This window comes from Scleropages formosus, chromosome 2 (genome assembly GCF_900964775.1).
Source record: "Scleropages formosus chromosome 2, fSclFor1.1, whole genome shotgun sequence".
Lineage (NCBI taxonomy): Eukaryota > Metazoa > Chordata > Actinopteri > Osteoglossiformes > Osteoglossidae > Scleropages > Scleropages formosus.
The window spans coordinates 6,945,490-6,963,758 of NC_041807.1; the positions used below are offsets into that span (position 1 = coordinate 6,945,490).

Genomic DNA, 18,269 nt, shown 5'->3' on the forward strand with positions numbered 1-18,269 from the left:
GCATATCAAATAGAGAGACTTAGGTTCAGATATATGATTCTAAACTGTTAGTTTGTTACTTTTCACTATATGAACTAATGTACATTACATGAGTAGTTGCATAAAACTTTATTCAAATATCCATGATTCCTGATCATCTTCCTAATTGATTTTGTTGTTTTATTATACATTTCCATTACACGAGTAGCTGTGTGAAGGTTTATCCATTATTCAACAGTTATGATCTCAGAGGTATAGAGCATGAACATTTACAGATTACATGAACTTAAGAGATAATGGGAGAAGTAAGAGGATGGGAGAAATTAATACCAACAATAAATTGCTAGTATTAAATAACGGATTTGTAATTTTTTCCTATAAAAAAGTTGTTTTGATTTCTGCTTGTTTCCATTGTAGTCTATACGTCTCAGCATATGAAATATAATCATAGTTGTTTGTCAGCAAATATCCACTATACCCGAAGGTCAATATGATGAGAAAGACACCAAACTTGGCCATTAGGCTAGGTCCACTAATGAGGTCAGTTTCTCTAGAAGTTCAGCATCAGTTGTGGACTATCCCAATTATCACACTGGTGCATTTTTAGAGGTAGAGTACTGGTTAGAGCTGTCACCTGGCAGTCAAAGGACCCAGATTTGAATCAATGTATGGCAATTTATATGGCAATATATATTTTGGAAACTGTGGTGTCCCAAAATTGCACTAAATAGATTTGATCTTTTGCATTACATTATTTCCATCTCACACTTTCCCATGTATAAAAACAATGAAGATGACATACTCTATGTCCCATACTTACGTATGTATAGAAGTTTTTACATATTTAAATGCATAAGTATATACTTTTTTCATATTTATGTAATGATTTTGAAACATTTCTATGAAAAACATTTGCTCAAAATTCAGTTATGAATAATAGTTGATTTCTGTTTTCACAGTGTTACTTACAAGGTTTTAACAGTTCAGATCAAGAGCCACATTTTAAGCCAAAATCCACTTCCATAAAGAAATAGAATCAAAGCTTTTACAATTTTTGAAATGATTTACAACGAAAGCTGCGTAGCTCCACTGTGGGAAAAGCAATGAACGAGAAATGACAATGTTGTCTGCTGGCTTCCCCTTGAGGTGAATAGAGGGAACTGCTTTATATGGCCACTTAAAACTTGTTTGCGTTCATCCAGTTATCCATCCATTCTCACTTCAAAACAGTCTCGACGTTTCGATGAAAACTAGTTAATGCTACAGACACAAGGAAAATTACACTGCTCTGCTTTACAAAATGATTTGTATTTCAAACTACACACACACACAAGCAGTTTGGGACAAGCAGTTCAGAAGATGTGTGTGTGTGTGTGTGTGTGTGTATTCATTGCTTTCTGACAGCCTGGGAGTAAAAGTATACTGAAGCACTGTATATTGTACGTGTATTACTATGCAGCAACTTACATTTATTCATTTAGCAGGCACTTTTCTCCAAAGCGATGTACATCTCATAGAAAATACAACTTGTGCATTACATTAGGAGAAAGAGACATACAGTAGCTGCAGATGTCATGGGACTCTTTAGTACTTAGTTTCTTTCCACCATATGCACCAATGTTCATCACACGAGTAGCTGCAAAAACGCAGAATATCAACGATTCCTGATCCCCTTCCTAATTTTTTTTGAGATATACAAACATTTATGTACATTACACGAGTAACCGTGTAAAGGCTTATCCGGGCATGATCATGAAGTTATGGTGCATGAACATTTACACTTTATATGATGGGCGAAGTGAGTCTGCGTGGAACCACCAGATGTGGAAGAGCATAGTCCTGCAGAGCTCGGTACTGGGTCTTCTGCTCTTCTCAGTCTGCACCTCCTCCCTCAGCCCTGTCATCACCTCCCATGGATTCAAATACCATTGCTATGCTGATGATACTCAGCTCTTCCTCTCCTTTCCACCTGGAGCATCAGACATTTCTGTTGGAATTGCTGCCTGCCTGTCGGACATTGTTGCATGGATGTTTGATCACCACCTACAACTCAACCTCTCCAAAAAAGAGATTCTACATCTCCCAGCTGGCCTGTCTTCCTGTCATAATCTCTCGATCAAACTGGACAACTCACTTAGTTTGCCTACCTCCTCGGCTAAGAATCTGGGAGTTATGATTAGTGTGATCAGATGATTATCATCATGATTAGTGATGGTAAGCTCATCTAAGGTGCAAATGTTCATGCCCAGATAAACCTTTATGCAGCTACCTGTAATGTATGTACATGTTTAAATGCATCTCAAAAAAAAAATAGTAGGAAGGTGATCAGGAATTGTCAATATCCTCTAAGTTTGTGATGAACATTGGTGCATATGGTAGAAAGAAACTAACTGTACTTAAGAATCACACGTCTGCAACTATGTCTCTCTTTCTCCAAATATAATGCACAGATTTTATTTTCTATGAGATGTACGTCGCATTGCCATTGGAAAAAAGCATCTGCTAAATTAATAAATGTAAATGTAACAGGTGTCGTGTTTAACAGTCCCATGTTCGGTTTTCCAGCAGGTCAGGCTCTTTAGAATAAAAAGTACCGGGTGTACTTTGCCCAGACTGCCTCTTTCACCCAACACAAACAAGAAGATAATTACAGGTTCCTGTACCGTGCAATGTTTATTTTTCATTATAAGCTGATTTTTGATTGGGTTGAAAAGTTCGTTTTCGAGACCGGGTCCTGCTCTCCAGTGGGTCTGGGGTTCGAGTCCCGCTTGGGGTGCCTTGCGACGGACTGGCGTCCCGTCCTGGGTGTGTCCCCTCCTCCTCCAGAAAGTGTGTGTGTGTGTGTGTGTGTCAGAAAGTTCGTTTTCGACACCTAGTGGCGGAAAAATATTATTGCACTACTCTTTAGAACGTGACCGGAAGTTTAAAAGGTCATAGAAGAAGAGACTGTGACTGGCATCCAGAGTCGCGTTGTTGTTTGCTTTCAATCCTTGTAGATACGACCGTAAGTTACTAATTTTATTCTGAAACATTTGTAATATTTCTTTTGTGCTAGTTTGGTGAAAAATGGTCGATATTGATGTGTTTAAAGATTGATGTTCTGTTTTGAAATTCATCGCGATGGTTAACATGCTAACGGAGCTGTGCAACTTGCACGTCATAATGCGCTTCGATTGTTTATTTAACTGTTTGAATGTGTCAGCGGATGTTTATAAATGTGAAAGTTGCATGTTGTTTGTGATATTTTGAGTTACTTTTGTAATTTGTATCTTTGTATTTTCTCTTTTAGTTTTAAAAAAAAAAAATCAAATAAACAGTGTGCGTCACACAAGCGCAAAGAAGAACGTGTGATGGAGCTTTCTTCTGTTAACTGTCTGTCAACGGTTTGGTTCGGAACACCACTGCCAGGGCAGAATAGTTCCACTTCATCTTCTAAAGCTGGTCAGGGAAATACACCCTACATATAACTGGGACTAGATTACACGTCCTTGTTTTATCCCCATTACGAGGCAGTTATACTAGCGATTACAAGCGTCATTCAAAAAGGATGAAGTTTAAAAAAAAAAAAAAAAGCTTAACCAAGTGACACCTTCACTTTGCAAGCTTTCATTCTGAACTTACACTCCAAGATGCACCTTACACCTTCTTCAGAAATAATGAGTTCGATATTAAACCATTATTTTTGGAAAAACCACCGTTACTTATTTCTCCCGCGGTTACGTTCTGTACTGACAAAAACTCGCAGCTCAAGCCTTATCTTCTCACAGTGGAATCACGGCTATGCCCCACCCCCTGGCGAACATCCCACTCGCAAAGCATCCTGGGAGCAGAACAGCAACCGATTTAGAAAGCTTGCTACCATGTGGCCGCTATTCTCAAAAGTATAATGGAAAATCACGTATGAATGAACGAGTGAAGAAAAGTTAGGCGTTTTGTGAAAAAGGAAACACCCAAAAACGGTAGGTAAGGTGTATGGTAACACCCTGGGAACAGCCCAGGACACTGCCCCTTTTGAGTAGTGAATCATGTTAACCTGGGTAAGTTCCTTTTAATTATTATGTATGGTTTTAAGCCTTGGTATGTTAGTGTTTTTAAGAGGTTCTGTTCGATTTTTGTTTTATTTTAGATTTTATTAGTGGCATTGCAGTTTTTAGGATTCATTTATTTATTGAATAAGGATTTTAATCATCGGAAATGATGAATGGAGAAATGTATTCCTGTTGAGTTGGACAGCGTGTGGAACCAGACACCCTTGGCTGGTGATCTATTCCGTGGAAAAAAACAAAAAAACAAAAAAAGAATGAAGAAAAGTTGATCGGTCCCACAGGGAAATCCACTCTGCTCGCAAACGCTTAGAATGTACAACACGCATACAGTGCTGCTTGAAACAATGTAAGCCTTCGCTTGTGTCTATTAGTTCTACCACAAAAGGGTTATTTAATGAGAAGCAGTCTTTCTCATCTCACATAACAGGTGGTAATGACCAATTCCACATGTTCCTTCACAGGAAATCATGCGTGTAGTGGAAAAACAGAAGTAATGCAGGTGTAAAAATAAGTGAAATCCAAGTTGCATTGGTTAAACTAAGGTGGTATATAGAATCTGGTCTGTAAATCATAATCCATTTGTTCATTTTATACATTTATTTTAATATTTTATACAAGAAACATACCATCCCTATAAGGTTCATATACTTTCAAGCAACACAAATACATACTGAAGTACACATGACATATATGGACTTCTGTACAAATGTAAAACCACCAAAGTGAAGAAATTGCTGAACTAACTAACTAGATGAGACTAGAAAAAAAACTGTGAGAAGCAGAAAACACAAGAAAGATTATAGAAGGAGAAAGAAGAAAAACAGGTTAAAATGGACAACAGAGCTGCTGAACCTGGTGGTCATCTGGCGTGACGTTATCACAGTATTGGGCAGAAGCAAATGCGTGAGAAACAGCACCACACAAAAAATTTTCTCAGTTCCTTAATTAGTATCTTATCTTGTCTCATGCACATCCTCCTTTATTTCCCTAGTCATTCATGGTATCCTTCAGGTCTTAGAAATGGGTATTACCATCACTCTGTACAGTTATGATTGTACTTTTGTGCTCCATGCAGCTAGAAAGAAAGAAACTGGTGAAATAAATCCGGTATGGCATCAATGGTTAGATGATTCAGCAGAGACATCGGCAAATATCTACCAGCTAAAATGAACTTTTGAAAACTTATCACCTTTTGGCATCTGTGAGCTTGTGTCTGCATGGAGGACAGACACACACTTTCTGAACCGCTTGTCCCACACGGGGTCGCGGGGAACCGGAGCCTAACCTGGCAACACAGGGCGTAAGGCTGGAGGGGGAGGGGACACACCCAGGATGGGATGCCAGTTCGTCGCAAGGCACCCCAAGCGGGACTTGAACCCCAGACCCGCTGGAGAGCAGGACCCGGTCCAACCCGCTGCGCCCCCCTCATGGAGGATACACTCGAGTTTTATTAGTATGCAGTATAACTGTTACTGTGCAACATAAGAGGGGGTGCAGCGGGTTTGGGATTCAGGACTGGCTTGGGGTGCCTTGTGACGGACTGGCATCCCATCCTGGGTGTGTCCCTTCCCCCTCCATCCTTGCACCCTGCGTTGCCGGGTTAGGCTGAAGTTCACTGCGACCCCGCTCGAGACAAGTGGTTTCAGACAACGTGTGTGTGCAACATAATAGATAACCCTTTTGATGAACCCCTTGACATCAAGCAAAACTAGGACCTTATTTTTTTTAAAAAAAAAAAAAACACCTTCTGTTAACAGGGAGACGAAGCTGACTGACGGGAGATGGGAAAGAATGACTTCAGAAATCTCCACTGCTCTTATTTTGTTCTTCGTTCTATGCAGAGCTTGTGCAGCCCTGTGTTTTCACACTAAACAAGTGTGAATACTGAGTTCCACATGCCTGAGTCCAAGCATCATATTGATAAAAGAAGCAAGCAACTGTAACACACTTCATTCATTTTATTTGGAGAAAAGAATACCAAAAAAAATAATTAGTGTTGTGGCTATAACAATGTATAATAAAGAGAAAAAAATCAATTGAATACTGTTGGTAATTTTCAATCCCCAGTTCTACAGTCAAAAACAGAATAAAGGCTATAAAAAAGAGAATAACCTAGCACTAATGAATGTTACTTTCTCTTAAGGAGATGTGATGTAACCTTAAACAATAATTAAATTTGTAAACCATAAATACGTGTAAAGACATTAACATCTCGTCCATCTTGGCTTTTCATGTTATATTGTTAAACAGGACTGGTGCAGAAGTTTGTTTTAGGTTCTCTTCCAGTTTTCTGGTGCTGCTTTAACAAAGTGTTGTTTTGTTAACCCTGATCTCCAAAATAACATTTCCATTTTCGGGCTACCCGAGTTCTTCCGACATGCATGCTTGGAGCATGAGTCCCTGCTTATAGATTAAATATAACCTAAAATATAACATCACTTCTCTGATACTTTAAGATGTGCATAAAAAAGCAGTACAAAGGTTAACTCTTATACTTACAGGATTAACTAGGTTTTTATCCACCAGTCCATGTAAGTAAAGAATGTATTTTCATAAGGTGGTAAGATATGTACAGTTTTTACTTTGGAAATTTACGCATCACATAAAATGCCTTTTTTAGATTTATACACAGTATCTAAAAATTATCACATTTTAAATACCATAACACAAGTAATATCTGTGGCACCTCAAGATCTTCAGAACGAAGGGCACATACCACTCAGAACTCACAGAAAATTGGAATCTTTTGCTTTAAATGTACAATACATTAAACATAAAATCTCCACTGTGCTTCAATTATGTACATCTTTTGTTTCAGACATATTCCCTTCAAATTTTACTTTAAAACATGCCAGGCTAGCCCAAAACCCTTAAACAATACATATTTTATATGAATAAAATATTTAAAATACAATAACAATTTTAACCTTTACATTTATTCTATGAAGTTTGCTGTTCCACTCATTTTAAATTCTTTATGTAAAACAAACACAGTTTAACTGAAAGGCACTGTTTTAATCAGTAGAGAAAAAGAAAGGAAATCAATTATGCTAATGTGCAACAGTTACTTTCACTCCATAAGCCCTACATTTTATATCAGATTGATTTTTACTTGTCACTGGTGAGTGTTAGGATGCTGGCCTGCAATAACTGTACTAAAAATATCTTTCCATGTTCTTTTTTGTTGAATAAAACCATCCCAGAAAAACACGATGATGAAAAGTACACAGTCAATACCTCCAGGCCAGTGGGGACATTCTTTGACTTTTGCCCATGTCATCTTTGCTACAAAGGATGAGTGAATACACAGTGCAGACTCCTGTTCCACTTCATTTTATGAAGAGCACGTAGAAGGCCATTGCCAGGCAGCATAGAGCCACTGCAAAGTGAAGTCGAGTCCCAATAACAGCAGCTGGAAAAACAAGTCAAGTGTAAGGAAAAACTAAATGTTCACGTAACAGTATTGAGGCATTCGTTTGCACGCAATCCATGAGTTTCAGATAACATCCTGCCTTCATCATTTTGTAGCACAGCAGTGATGAGGTATTATGAAAGTAATGCAAACAAATGTGAATATGATTATTTAAAGTTCTCATAGCACGATGTATCTGATGTATGTGATGCAATATATGTACAATTTCTGATGCAATCAAAAGTTAATCTGTCTATCTAAACTGAAAACAGTAGTTAGGCATTTAAGTCAGCACTTACTGATCACAGATTCTGATGGGAACAACTGGGAGCACCACAATCTTTTACTGATATAAGGCAGTTTAAGCTCCTTTCAGTAACCCGTATTGTAAAAACTACATATTGAATTTCATTTAAAAAAAATCAATAAAGACAAACCATAATAAAAATTATTACATTTTACATTTATTTAGCTGACATAATGATTTACCCATTTATATCCTGCATCTGGGTAATTTGTTACTGGGGCAATTCAGAATAAGTACCATATTCAAGGAGATCACAGCAGGAGGTAGTATTTGAACCCATAATCCCTACACCACCAGTTACTCCATCACTGTACAGTACAAAGCAATATAAAGAGGAAGTTCATTTTGACTTAGTGCCACTGTGGATGAAATTGCAAACAATGTAAAAGTCACAGTGACTGAAGAATCAGTCAGGTGTCCCAGTCTTGTCCCGTAATTCACATGTCATAAATTTCTCAATCTTCTTGTTACTATCTACAGACATGTGTCTTCTATTGAGGAAAACAATACAGCAGACCCTCTGGCACCAAGATTCAAGAGTTTATTGTCATGTGTACAGTAAACAGTTCGTTACACCATACAATGAAATTCTTAATCTGTGAATCCTCTCAGCATCTTATGACATAAATTGTAAGGACATAAGGAAAGAAAAACACAAGGCATAAATCACAAATTTAGAAAAATTACTTAGTATTAATGCAAAAGTCCAAGAAACTAAATTATATACATATATAAAGTGTGCAGTGCGCAATGTAAACATGGTAAACATCGGTGGGTACTGCTGTGTCTCTCTGTTGGATGTGATCGGTGTGCATACAGATTCCAACAACGCATCACTGACCTTTGTAGAAGATACCCCAGATTCCCTTTTTCTCTGAGAGCAGCCAGTGGTTCAGTCTTGGCACCTTCTTAAGGTAAGCACACGTGCAGATGAAAAGTAGGCCAAACACCAGGATCCCATCAAATGAGTACACTGTTGGAGAAGTAAACACATTTTCAACAACCAACAATTTCCAGTACCTTTCACTTCTGAAATACCACTTAGTTATTCAAAATGCTTAAATGACTATGCAATGCCACTGATACAGGGAAATACATGCAGCAGCACAGTTAACTATATCTCATACTTTTACACTACAGTATCATGACTGTATAGGTAGAAAGGTCGCATCTTCTTTAGAAACTGGCTGGATGCAGGGTACGTTTTGTTAATACATCGCAGTGAGCCACGTCCACACACGTCACGATCCGAAGCTTACACACAACTTCCTGGAAGCAAGCCTTCGCTCGCTGACTTACGCTTTCAAATTCTTTTCACTCGAAATAGACTATTAAACATACCATTCGTCATTTTCGCCGCTTGTGTACGTCAGGTTAGTTTGCTTAGATGCTTCTTTTTTATTTTCCCATTTTAACCTCGCTGCGCGGACTGCAGATCCTGAGTTTCAGATCGGGATAATACTAGTGCAGTGACGTCACTATCAGGCCAGCGCAAAGGAGCACAGAAAACTGGAGCTCGATGTGTGTCGCTGCAGCGTCTCATGCGGCACACGCTGTAGTTCTGCACATAGTTAATAGGAAGATTATTAGGATTCATCTATCCTGCGTTTTATGCAGCTACTCGAGCGATGAACATCGGTACATCAAGTGGAAAGTAACAAATTAGGTTTACTTAAGAATCACATGTCTGCAACTATTTCTCTTTATCCTAATGTAATATACAATTCACTCTATGAGTGGAAGTGAAGTGAGCCTCACTGACGATGAGATTTTTTTTCTCCATACTTTATTCAATACAAGAACAAAACAAAAATTACAACATTCCACATCACAAGTCACAAACACAAAACATCCTCACATTTCACTATAAAAACATTTTTCAACAAAAACATGACAGTGCTTACTCACTTCTCCAAACATCTTATTTCACTAATACAAAGAGAAATAAGCATCAGAATTTAACAACAAATATAAATATCCATTTTGACAAAAAGAACCAGGGACTTTAAAACCCTTCACCAAAAAGTGGTTTAAATCCAAGGTTTTAAACACGTGTACCACACCCACAAGAAAAGTACCAGGTACCCATGCCATGCCAAAACCCTCACATTCTGATTTTGCTCTGTCAATAAAACTATAAACATTAAACATTCATACAACACACACCTAAAAAATAAAACATGAAATCTAAAATCTAAAATACTATAAAATCTACAAATTAAAATCCATTACTCAAACAGTTTTTCTTAACAAAAATCTTCGTCCTCCACAGCTGTAAGGTGGGACTCTTCCCCCGGCCCTGACGAACTGAATCTAGTGGGAGACCCCACCCAAGACAAGTCAATCATTTACATTTACATTTACATTTTTTCATTTAGCAGACGCTTTTGTCCAAAGCGACGTACATCTCAGCAAAAGTACAATTTATGCATTACATTAAGAGAAGGAGATATAGCTGCAGACATGAAAGTCCCAAGCAAACCTAGTTTGTTACCTATTACTTGCTGCACCGAGGTTCATCATTCGAGTAGGTGCATATCACTAATGAGCCCGAATGATCGGGTATCACAATGGAGGAGGGAGCATCTTCTCGGCCCTTTTGAGGGGTCAAAGTCAAGACCGGCATCCCAATGTAGTACTGGAGATCAGCCCAGCCTCCCTCCTGCGCCTTTTCTTCTTCCTGGTCTCTCCCACAAAGTCCCATGGAATGTCCGAGTGACCAGGTGTGTCCCTCTCCTCCTCGGCCCGGGACCCCTCAGAAGTGCCTAGTGAAGAAGGAGACTGTGCCACACTGGCCCCGGACAACCGCTCTCTTACCTCAGCACTCACCGCTGATCCCAGCTGCTCCGCAGCATCATCAGATGAAAGCTGGGCTTCCACACTGTCCCCCGTCGGCACCGCCTCTGTCCGCACCACCCCGGCATAGGTCGGCTTGCACTGCGGGCAGCTGCGGGAGAGATGATCCTCCCCCCCCGCATTGGGTACAGGACGGGGGCCTACGCAGTCCTTTGCCAGGTGGCTGATCTCCAAACATTGCTGGCACTTCATTGTCTTGCATGATCTCCCAGTGTGTCCCTGATTGAGACACAAATAGCAGGAGGGAGACTGACCAGGATAAAATAGGTAGCCTCTTGCCTTACCCAAGGTGAAATACGCAGGCGGGTGCCTATAACCGTCCATCCCCGCAGGGTCGGTACGCAGGTGAGCTAAAAAGCGTCTCTGTCCAGTCCAGATGCCCAGAAGATCCGGTCTTCCTCATGTCCCAGGAAGACGTCAGCAAAATCCCCAGGAAAACCGCCACGATGTCTGCCGACATGAAGGCGTCGAAGACGTGGACAGTCACAACTCTTCTATCTGTCCTCCAGAGTGGCTCGATGGAGTAGGGGAGCAGCTTAGAATGCATTACACTCACCCTACATGTCTCCACCACCCTCTGATAACGTTCGTCGGTTGCCAGCGTGATGTCGAAAAAGGACAAGGGCCTATTCCTCTGCATGCAGACAATGTCCTTCGCCAGAAGTCCCAGGAGTCCACAGACGATCTCACGAACGAATGGAATGAGCTCGTGAAATCCGACAACGTCGTCCCGGTTCCTCCAGCGGAAGCGGATGGTATTCTTCAATGCCTGCATCCTTCCAGCCATTGTTCTCGCTGCCAAAGGTGGTCTCTTGTGCTCCCCAGAGGCCACCGATGTCTTCGAGGAAGACCCTACTCTGGACAATCTGGTGCTGAAAGGTTAGAAACAAAACCTCTGCGTCATCCTGCGGACAAGCCACGCAAAACTCTGCACCTTAGGCTTAGCAGGCTTCCCAAAAATAAAATAAAACCCTACGAGGAAGCAGAGCTTTGGCCCAGGAAAGCTGTGGACATGCCACACACAGTCCTGAATACGGCTCCACTCTTACCCTGCTAAAATCTCTGGTACTACACTTTGATCTTAAGCAAAAGGCAGAGAAGCGATCCCACAGTGTACGGGCTGCGGTCACACCGCAACCACCTTTTCCACTAATACTGGGGACCGATTTGGAGGGTTCACCAGGACTCTCATGCAGGTGGAAGCGAAGGGGACCGGCATGGGGAGAGGCCTGCTGCCTCCCGCCATGCTGGGAGCCGACGCTTCGAGCACCGGGACATTGACCCCCCAACAGGCGTCATGCAGTTGGGACAGGGGCCTCAGACTGGTCCTGGCGACAGCATCCGCTGGCTCGTGCTCGGGCGCAGGTTCAGGTTCTGGTTCGGGTTCGCCTACGCGTGTTGGCTGTCCTCCTCCGTCTCTCTCCCTCACTGCCGAGCACAGAGGAAGAAATAGGGTGCGCAATTAGCCCCAGCTCTGGCGGCTTTGTCCCCCTCTCTGTCCCCTTCCCCCTCCGCCTCCCATGTTACATTGTTATAATGTTACATTGTCACGCCCCCGACCATACCCCAGCCAAATGCACCTGGCAGTACACAGCAGGGCAGAATATAAAAGATGCCCCACCGTTTCTTTTATGAAGCAACAGATTGGTGCTATTTGCAACACAGGAATTGAAACTTTACTCTTCAGCATTGTGAGGTCAGTCATGGCTGTGGATTATAAGTGAGGCATGCTCTACTTTTATTGAAGCTACCTGTACATTAAAACTGGTTGTGGTTCAACTATTGTTGATGGAAAATCATATGTTAGATATAAAGTAAGTGCGGTGATGTAAAGCAAGCACAACAAAAATCCTGGATGTCAGTATTTGAGAGCTTCATATGGTAACCACCTTGCTTTTTATTGCTAGTGTGAACAGGAAGAAGCAAATCACTGGGAAGAGCTGGCCAACATTCATGAGTTTGTACACGTGAAGGTGGACTTGTGCCAGCTCTGCCCTTGGATCCAAAGGTCACAGGTTCAATCCCCACCTCCAGCTGTAGTACCCTTGAGCAAGGTACATACCCTAAATTGCTCCAGTAAAATTTCCCAGCTGTATGAATGGATAAATAATAGTAACCTTAACATTGTCCCACTGGGAGGAGGCCTCGGGGCAGACCCAGGACACGTTGGAGAGACTATGTCTCCCGGCTGGCCTGGGAACGCCTTGGGGTTCCCCCAGAGGAACTGGAGGAGGTGTGCGGGGAGAGGGAAGTCTGGAGTACTCTGCTCGGACTGCTGCCCCCGCGACCCGGCCCCGGATAAAGCGGAGGAAGATGGATGGATGGATGGAACCTTAACATTATAAGTCACTTTGGAGAAAAGCATCAGCTAAATGAATAAATTTAATGTAATATTTACTGAACAGATTAAAAAGTGGCAGAAATCAGATTAAAATAGTCTCCCTTGTTTTTGTATGACCCTTGTTTTTCTTAAGCAACAATTGTGGAACATTTAAGCTTCTTCCACTTTTGCAATATTCATAGAGTTCTTATCTCATGGTGTGAGGCAATGCATGGCTAACTTGAAACACAGTGCAAAAACTAAAGGGCTTCGCAGGTTGCTTGTGATCTCTGACTGACTGTGTGCTTATTTGTCTTGCGGGAGTGCAGCTGTAGGGATCATTCCTGGAGAACACAGTAGCTGCACTATCTCCAGCACCTGTAGCAGAGCTGTGGTAAACCCCAACTCAGAAACTAGGTAACCGCATTTTCACTCTGAGGTGTCTCCCAGCAGCCAGTCATACGTACTGTTTTGGTCAAGATGCATGGATTTAGACAAGTGTACTGGCTGTCTGAACAGCTATAATTACGCCATCTCTAAAATAAAGATTATTAATATGTAATAATTCATATGTATAGGACAAGCAGGTCAGAAAATGTCTGTGTGTGTAATTCATATGTCGACTTAGCATGTAAACAACAATTAACGTTTTATTTATATTCTCTTACTCTAAATTAAATCTGTAATGATTCTTACAGTGTCTTCAAATACATAATATGTCATGAGGTTGAAGAAAAAATATAATTTGCACACCTTTAGCTACAAATCATTCTTGTGATTTTAAAGGTTTTTCTTTTGCAAACATTTAATTTTATCCTCTCATTTCCTTAACTTGATATTGTTAAATGATAAAGAAAAACTAATTTTAATGAATAGCAATTTTTACAGAAAAAAATTTCATTACTTTTACATTTGCTGTTTTTTGAAGAAATAAGTACAAAACAGTGTAAGCAAAAAATATCATTGCGTAGCCTTCATTTTAAATTACAGAGAAAATCAATGATTTACCTGTGATTAGCAGTCAATATTCTTGTTTAAAAATAAAAATATGGTAGTATGGAGCATGGGTAAAGTGAACACAGAGATGCTTAGTTTACCTAAAATGTGGAGGATCTGGTTCTGATGGAATCACAACCTGAGCAGGGCAGCATATAGTACTGCTGCTTCACAGCATTTGGGTTGTTTAGCTGTAAGTTTGAATTTGGCTCTGTCTTTGTGAAGTTTGCATGATTGCTTGGTTTTCCTCCCATATTCCAAAGATGCAGTTTAGGTGAACTGGTGACACTACATTGATTATAGTGTCTGAAAGGGTGAAAAACAATGCAAAAAGCTTTCATGGCCTTGCTGTTTTTTAATGATGAACATCCTTCAACTGCTTATTTACATTGTTCAACAGCTTACTGCCATTTCTTGAAAAATTTCTTTATTGACTTAGCTGATGCTTTTCTCCAAAGCATCTTAAAACATTGAGTTACTTACAATTATTTATCCATTTATTTCAAGTTCAAATTCAAGTTGTTTTCATTGTCATTCCTCTATACAGCTTGTGTACAGTGGAACGAAATGTCATTTCTTCAGAGACCATGGTGCAACACAGAACATAGTATAAGACAAATAAATATACAGGACGTGGATGTGGGTATGGCTGCGAGCTGTAGGCAGTTGTGTAGTGTAGTGCTGAGTTAATTGTTCGACGGTGCCAGGTGAGCATTGGGAGGCAGCTGGGTGTTGAGTAGTCTGACTGCCTCTGGGAAGAAACTGTTGCGGAGTCTGCTGGTGGTGACACAGATGCTCCTGTACCTCCTGCCAGATGGCAACAGGGCAAAGAGTCTATGAGAGGGGCGAGAGGGGTCGTCCACAATGCTGGTGGTCTTGTGAATGCAGCGGTTTTTGTATGCAGAGTTGATGGTGGGAAGAGGAACTCTGATGATCTTTTCAGCTGTTCTTACCGCTGGCTGTATAGTCTTGTTCCCGTACCACACGGTGAGACAGCTGGTCAAGACTCTCTCTATTGTCCCTCTGTAGAAAGTAGTGAGGATGGGAGTTTGTCTCTCTTCAGCCTCTGTAAGAAGTGGAGACGCTGCTGGGCCTTTTTAGCTAGGCAGGTGGTGTTCAGGGTCCAGTAGAGGTCCTCCATCATGGGCACACCAAGAAACTTGGAGCTTTTGACTCTCTCCACAGTTGTTCCACTGATGTGCAGAGGTGAGTGGTCTACTCAGGTCCTCCTGAAGTCAGCAATTATCTCTTTAGTCTTATCAACATTTAGAAATAGATTGTTGTCTTTACACCATTTTGCGATCTGGTTCACCTCCTCTCTATATGCTGACTCATCATTTTTGCTGATGAGGCCCACGACTGCAGTGTCATTAGCAAACTTGATGATATGATTTGAACTGTACTTTGCAGCACAGTCATGAGTCAGTAGGGTGAACAGCAGTGTACTGAGCACACAGCCCTGGGGAGCACCGGTGATCAGTGGGGTGGTGCTGGAGGTGGAGTTGCCAATCCTATTTATGCATTTATATGCAGCTGGGTAATTATTACTCAAGCAATTTAGGGTAACTTGCTTAAGGTGCTATAGCAGGAGTTTGGATTCAAACCTCAACCCGCCTGGGTCCTTCAGGGAAAGGTCTAGTAGCAGATCCACCTGAGTGATGGCCAAGACTTGACTGATGATGGTTTAGTTGATTTATTAAAACTTGACAACCTCCACCAACGTAAGAGCTGGTGTCAAAAAAATAAATAAATATTTAACATTTAATTTCCGTTTCGTCCTTTGGCAACAGTAACCGGCGTAAGCCGTAACGCCTCATTTCTCATGGACAAAAAGAAGTACAATTACATAAATAAAATAAAAAAAGAAAACATTTACAACAATATATTGTACATGTACAAACCTTGTGCCTCTTCGGAAGGTTACTAATCCTTATATCAAATAAATTCTTTTGCTCTTGGAGCACGCAGCTAACCACAGACCGGGCGAAGTTATATCTGCGCACCAACCGCATTAAACTAATTCACAATTCTAAACGCAGGGCTCTTGTGAAAACGAGACCGTGTCAAAATAAAAGCCCCCCTTTTGATGATCGTATGCCATTGCAGTAATACAACAAAATAAAAGTACAAATACAAAAGGGAAACAAATTTAACAAAGGTATTCACAAAGGAAGACAGGTTTTTAAACATCAACTGGGGTCCTTTACACTAAGCACTAGACTTGGGGTATCACACTAAAAATAGAGGCAAATGTAAAGCCTTGCACTGAAAAATGCAATGTTAACAAAAATATTACATTTATTCATTTAGCTGATGCTTTTTTCCAAAGCAACTTACAATGCTAGTCTATCTTCAATTATTTACCCATTTGTACAGCTGGGTTATTTTACTGGAGCAATTTAGGGTAAGTACTTTCCTCAAGGGTACTATAGCCGGAGGTGAGGATCAAACCTGTAACCTTTGGGTCCAAAGGCTGTCCCTATATTAAATGCAATTTTTGTGTCAATGCACCATTCAGGTTCTGAAACATTAATATCAACTATTAATTCACATTCTCAATGGAAAACAACACAGTTAAAATAAACTAGTTAAACAAGTTGACTTACTTATTAAAATCACACTTGTTTTAATTTGGATTAGATTTCTGATTTGGTTTGTTTCAGTGAAAACAACATTTTAAATTTTCACCTGGAATTATATTTCCAGCAATGTAATCAAATGCTGCTGGACTTTTTATCATTTTTTTACCATTTTTTTCACAGTGCACGAAGACTTACACATTTATACAAAGAGACAGGAAGATAGTGAGTGAAAAACAGAAAACATGTCAGTTTGTGGTTTTTGAACACATGACCACAGGATGATGCTTAAATGTCTTGTGCCTACACACTGGCATTGCACAAACAAGCTGAGAAGTGGTTTACTTTGATCATTCAACGGATTTCAGACTCAAAATGGAAGAACGCGTGAATGACAGCACAACAAATGTTTACGACTATGGATATGCTATGGATGAGAATATGTCAGAAACTGACCTGCGGGATGTCTTGAGATGCCCTTCCACTAATTTACCATTCTCTCATATCTATCTGCCAATGCTGTACTTCTTCATGTTCTTCATCGGTGTTTCAGGCAATATCTTTGTCATCTGGGTCATGTGTACGAAGCGCAAAAGCAGCCGGCTAGTGGACACTTTTGTCATCAACTTGGCGTTGGCTGACCTGGTCTTTGTTCTCACCCTGCCATTGTGGGCTGTGTCGGCGGCACAGAAACACAACTGGGCTTTTGGAGAAGGCATGTGCAAACTGAGCAGTTACATCATCGCCGTGAACCGCTTCTCAAACATCTTCTTCCTCACCTGCATGGGTATAGATCGCTACTTGGCTGTGGTGCGCATGCTGGATTCACGCTACCTGAGGAGAAGTCAATGCATCCAGATCACCTGTGGAGTTGTGTGGGTGTCCTCCTTCACACTGGCCACCCCCTCACTGGTCTTCCGCAAAACAACTCAGGTTGGAGAAGCCACTTTCTGCCTTGAGGATGAGGAGTCGATTTTGTTCCAGGTACTGAGCCTGGTTACTCTCTTCCTCACCTTTGTGCTACCAATATCAATCATCCTCTTCTGCTATGGGTCAATCCTCATCCAGCTACAGCACCACAACGGTGTGGGTGGTGCTCGCACTGAAGACAGGCGTCGTCACTCAGTTAAGATGGTTTTTACCATCATTGTGGCCTTTGTGGTCTCCTGGCTGCCTTTCAACTTTTTTAAAAGTGTTTTGATCACCTCCCAACTGCAGGAAATGGAGTTGTCCTGCAGAGTGGCGGCATTCCTGGCCCGTGGCCTCATTTTGTCTTCCAGCTTAGCCTTTCTTAACAGTTGTGCCAACCCAGTGATCTACATGCTTCTTGACCACCATTTCAAACACAGTGCCAGGATACTCTGTTATGGCTGTATGAGTGAACAGCAAGGGCATGTCCTATCTTTTCCATCACCATCAAGCTTTTCAGACAGCATCTCCTGGCTCACCTTCCCACGAAGTCGCTCCAGGTCTGTCAGCAAAAGCTCACATTTGGGTACCACAGTTACTAAGTGATCTAACTTTTTCAAAAATTATAAGCATAAACTGTCATATCCTCATTGCATTATTAAAAAATGTCTGTAGTGTTAGCTTGGCTGCAGTTGTTAAAATTAAGCTAACTTTTAACAGTTCAGAAGTATCAAAGTGAACTGAAAGCTTTGCTTTTTTCAAATGCATTTCCAATCAATTCCTTGTGATGTTACAGTAAGATTTCTGTAATCTTAAATATACACTTTTATTTTGAAAGTTTAGTATTGCTTTTCAAAATACAATG

General features: G+C 40.9%; 2 protein-coding genes across 2 annotated transcripts; one reads left to right on the forward strand and one right to left on the reverse strand.

Annotated features, from left to right (window-relative positions):
• Positions 1 to 6,983: 6,983 nt before the first annotated feature.
• On the reverse strand, positions 6,984 to 9,205 carry tmem167b (transmembrane protein 167B). Its single transcript, XM_018758571.1, has 3 exons — positions 9,086 to 9,205; positions 8,586 to 8,717; positions 6,984 to 7,437 (listed from the first exon to the last, which is right to left on the reverse strand). Exons 1-3 carry the CDS (start codon positions 9,093 to 9,095, stop codon positions 7,355 to 7,357), a joined length of 225 nt encoding a protein of 74 aa, XP_018614087.1. The 5' UTR covers positions 9,096 to 9,205; the 3' UTR covers positions 6,984 to 7,354.
• Positions 9,206 to 10,800: 1,595 nt separating this feature from the next.
• gpr25 (G protein-coupled receptor 25) lies at positions 10,801 to 18,045 on the forward strand. The gene is made up of 6 exons (XM_018758569.2): positions 10,801 to 10,815; positions 10,903 to 11,082; positions 11,344 to 11,479; positions 11,797 to 11,971; positions 14,731 to 14,903; positions 16,830 to 18,045. Exons 1-6 carry the CDS (start codon positions 10,801 to 10,803, stop codon positions 18,008 to 18,010), a joined length of 1,860 nt encoding a protein of 619 aa, XP_018614085.2. The 3' UTR covers positions 18,011 to 18,045.
• The last annotated feature ends 224 nt before the right edge of the window (positions 18,046 to 18,269 follow it).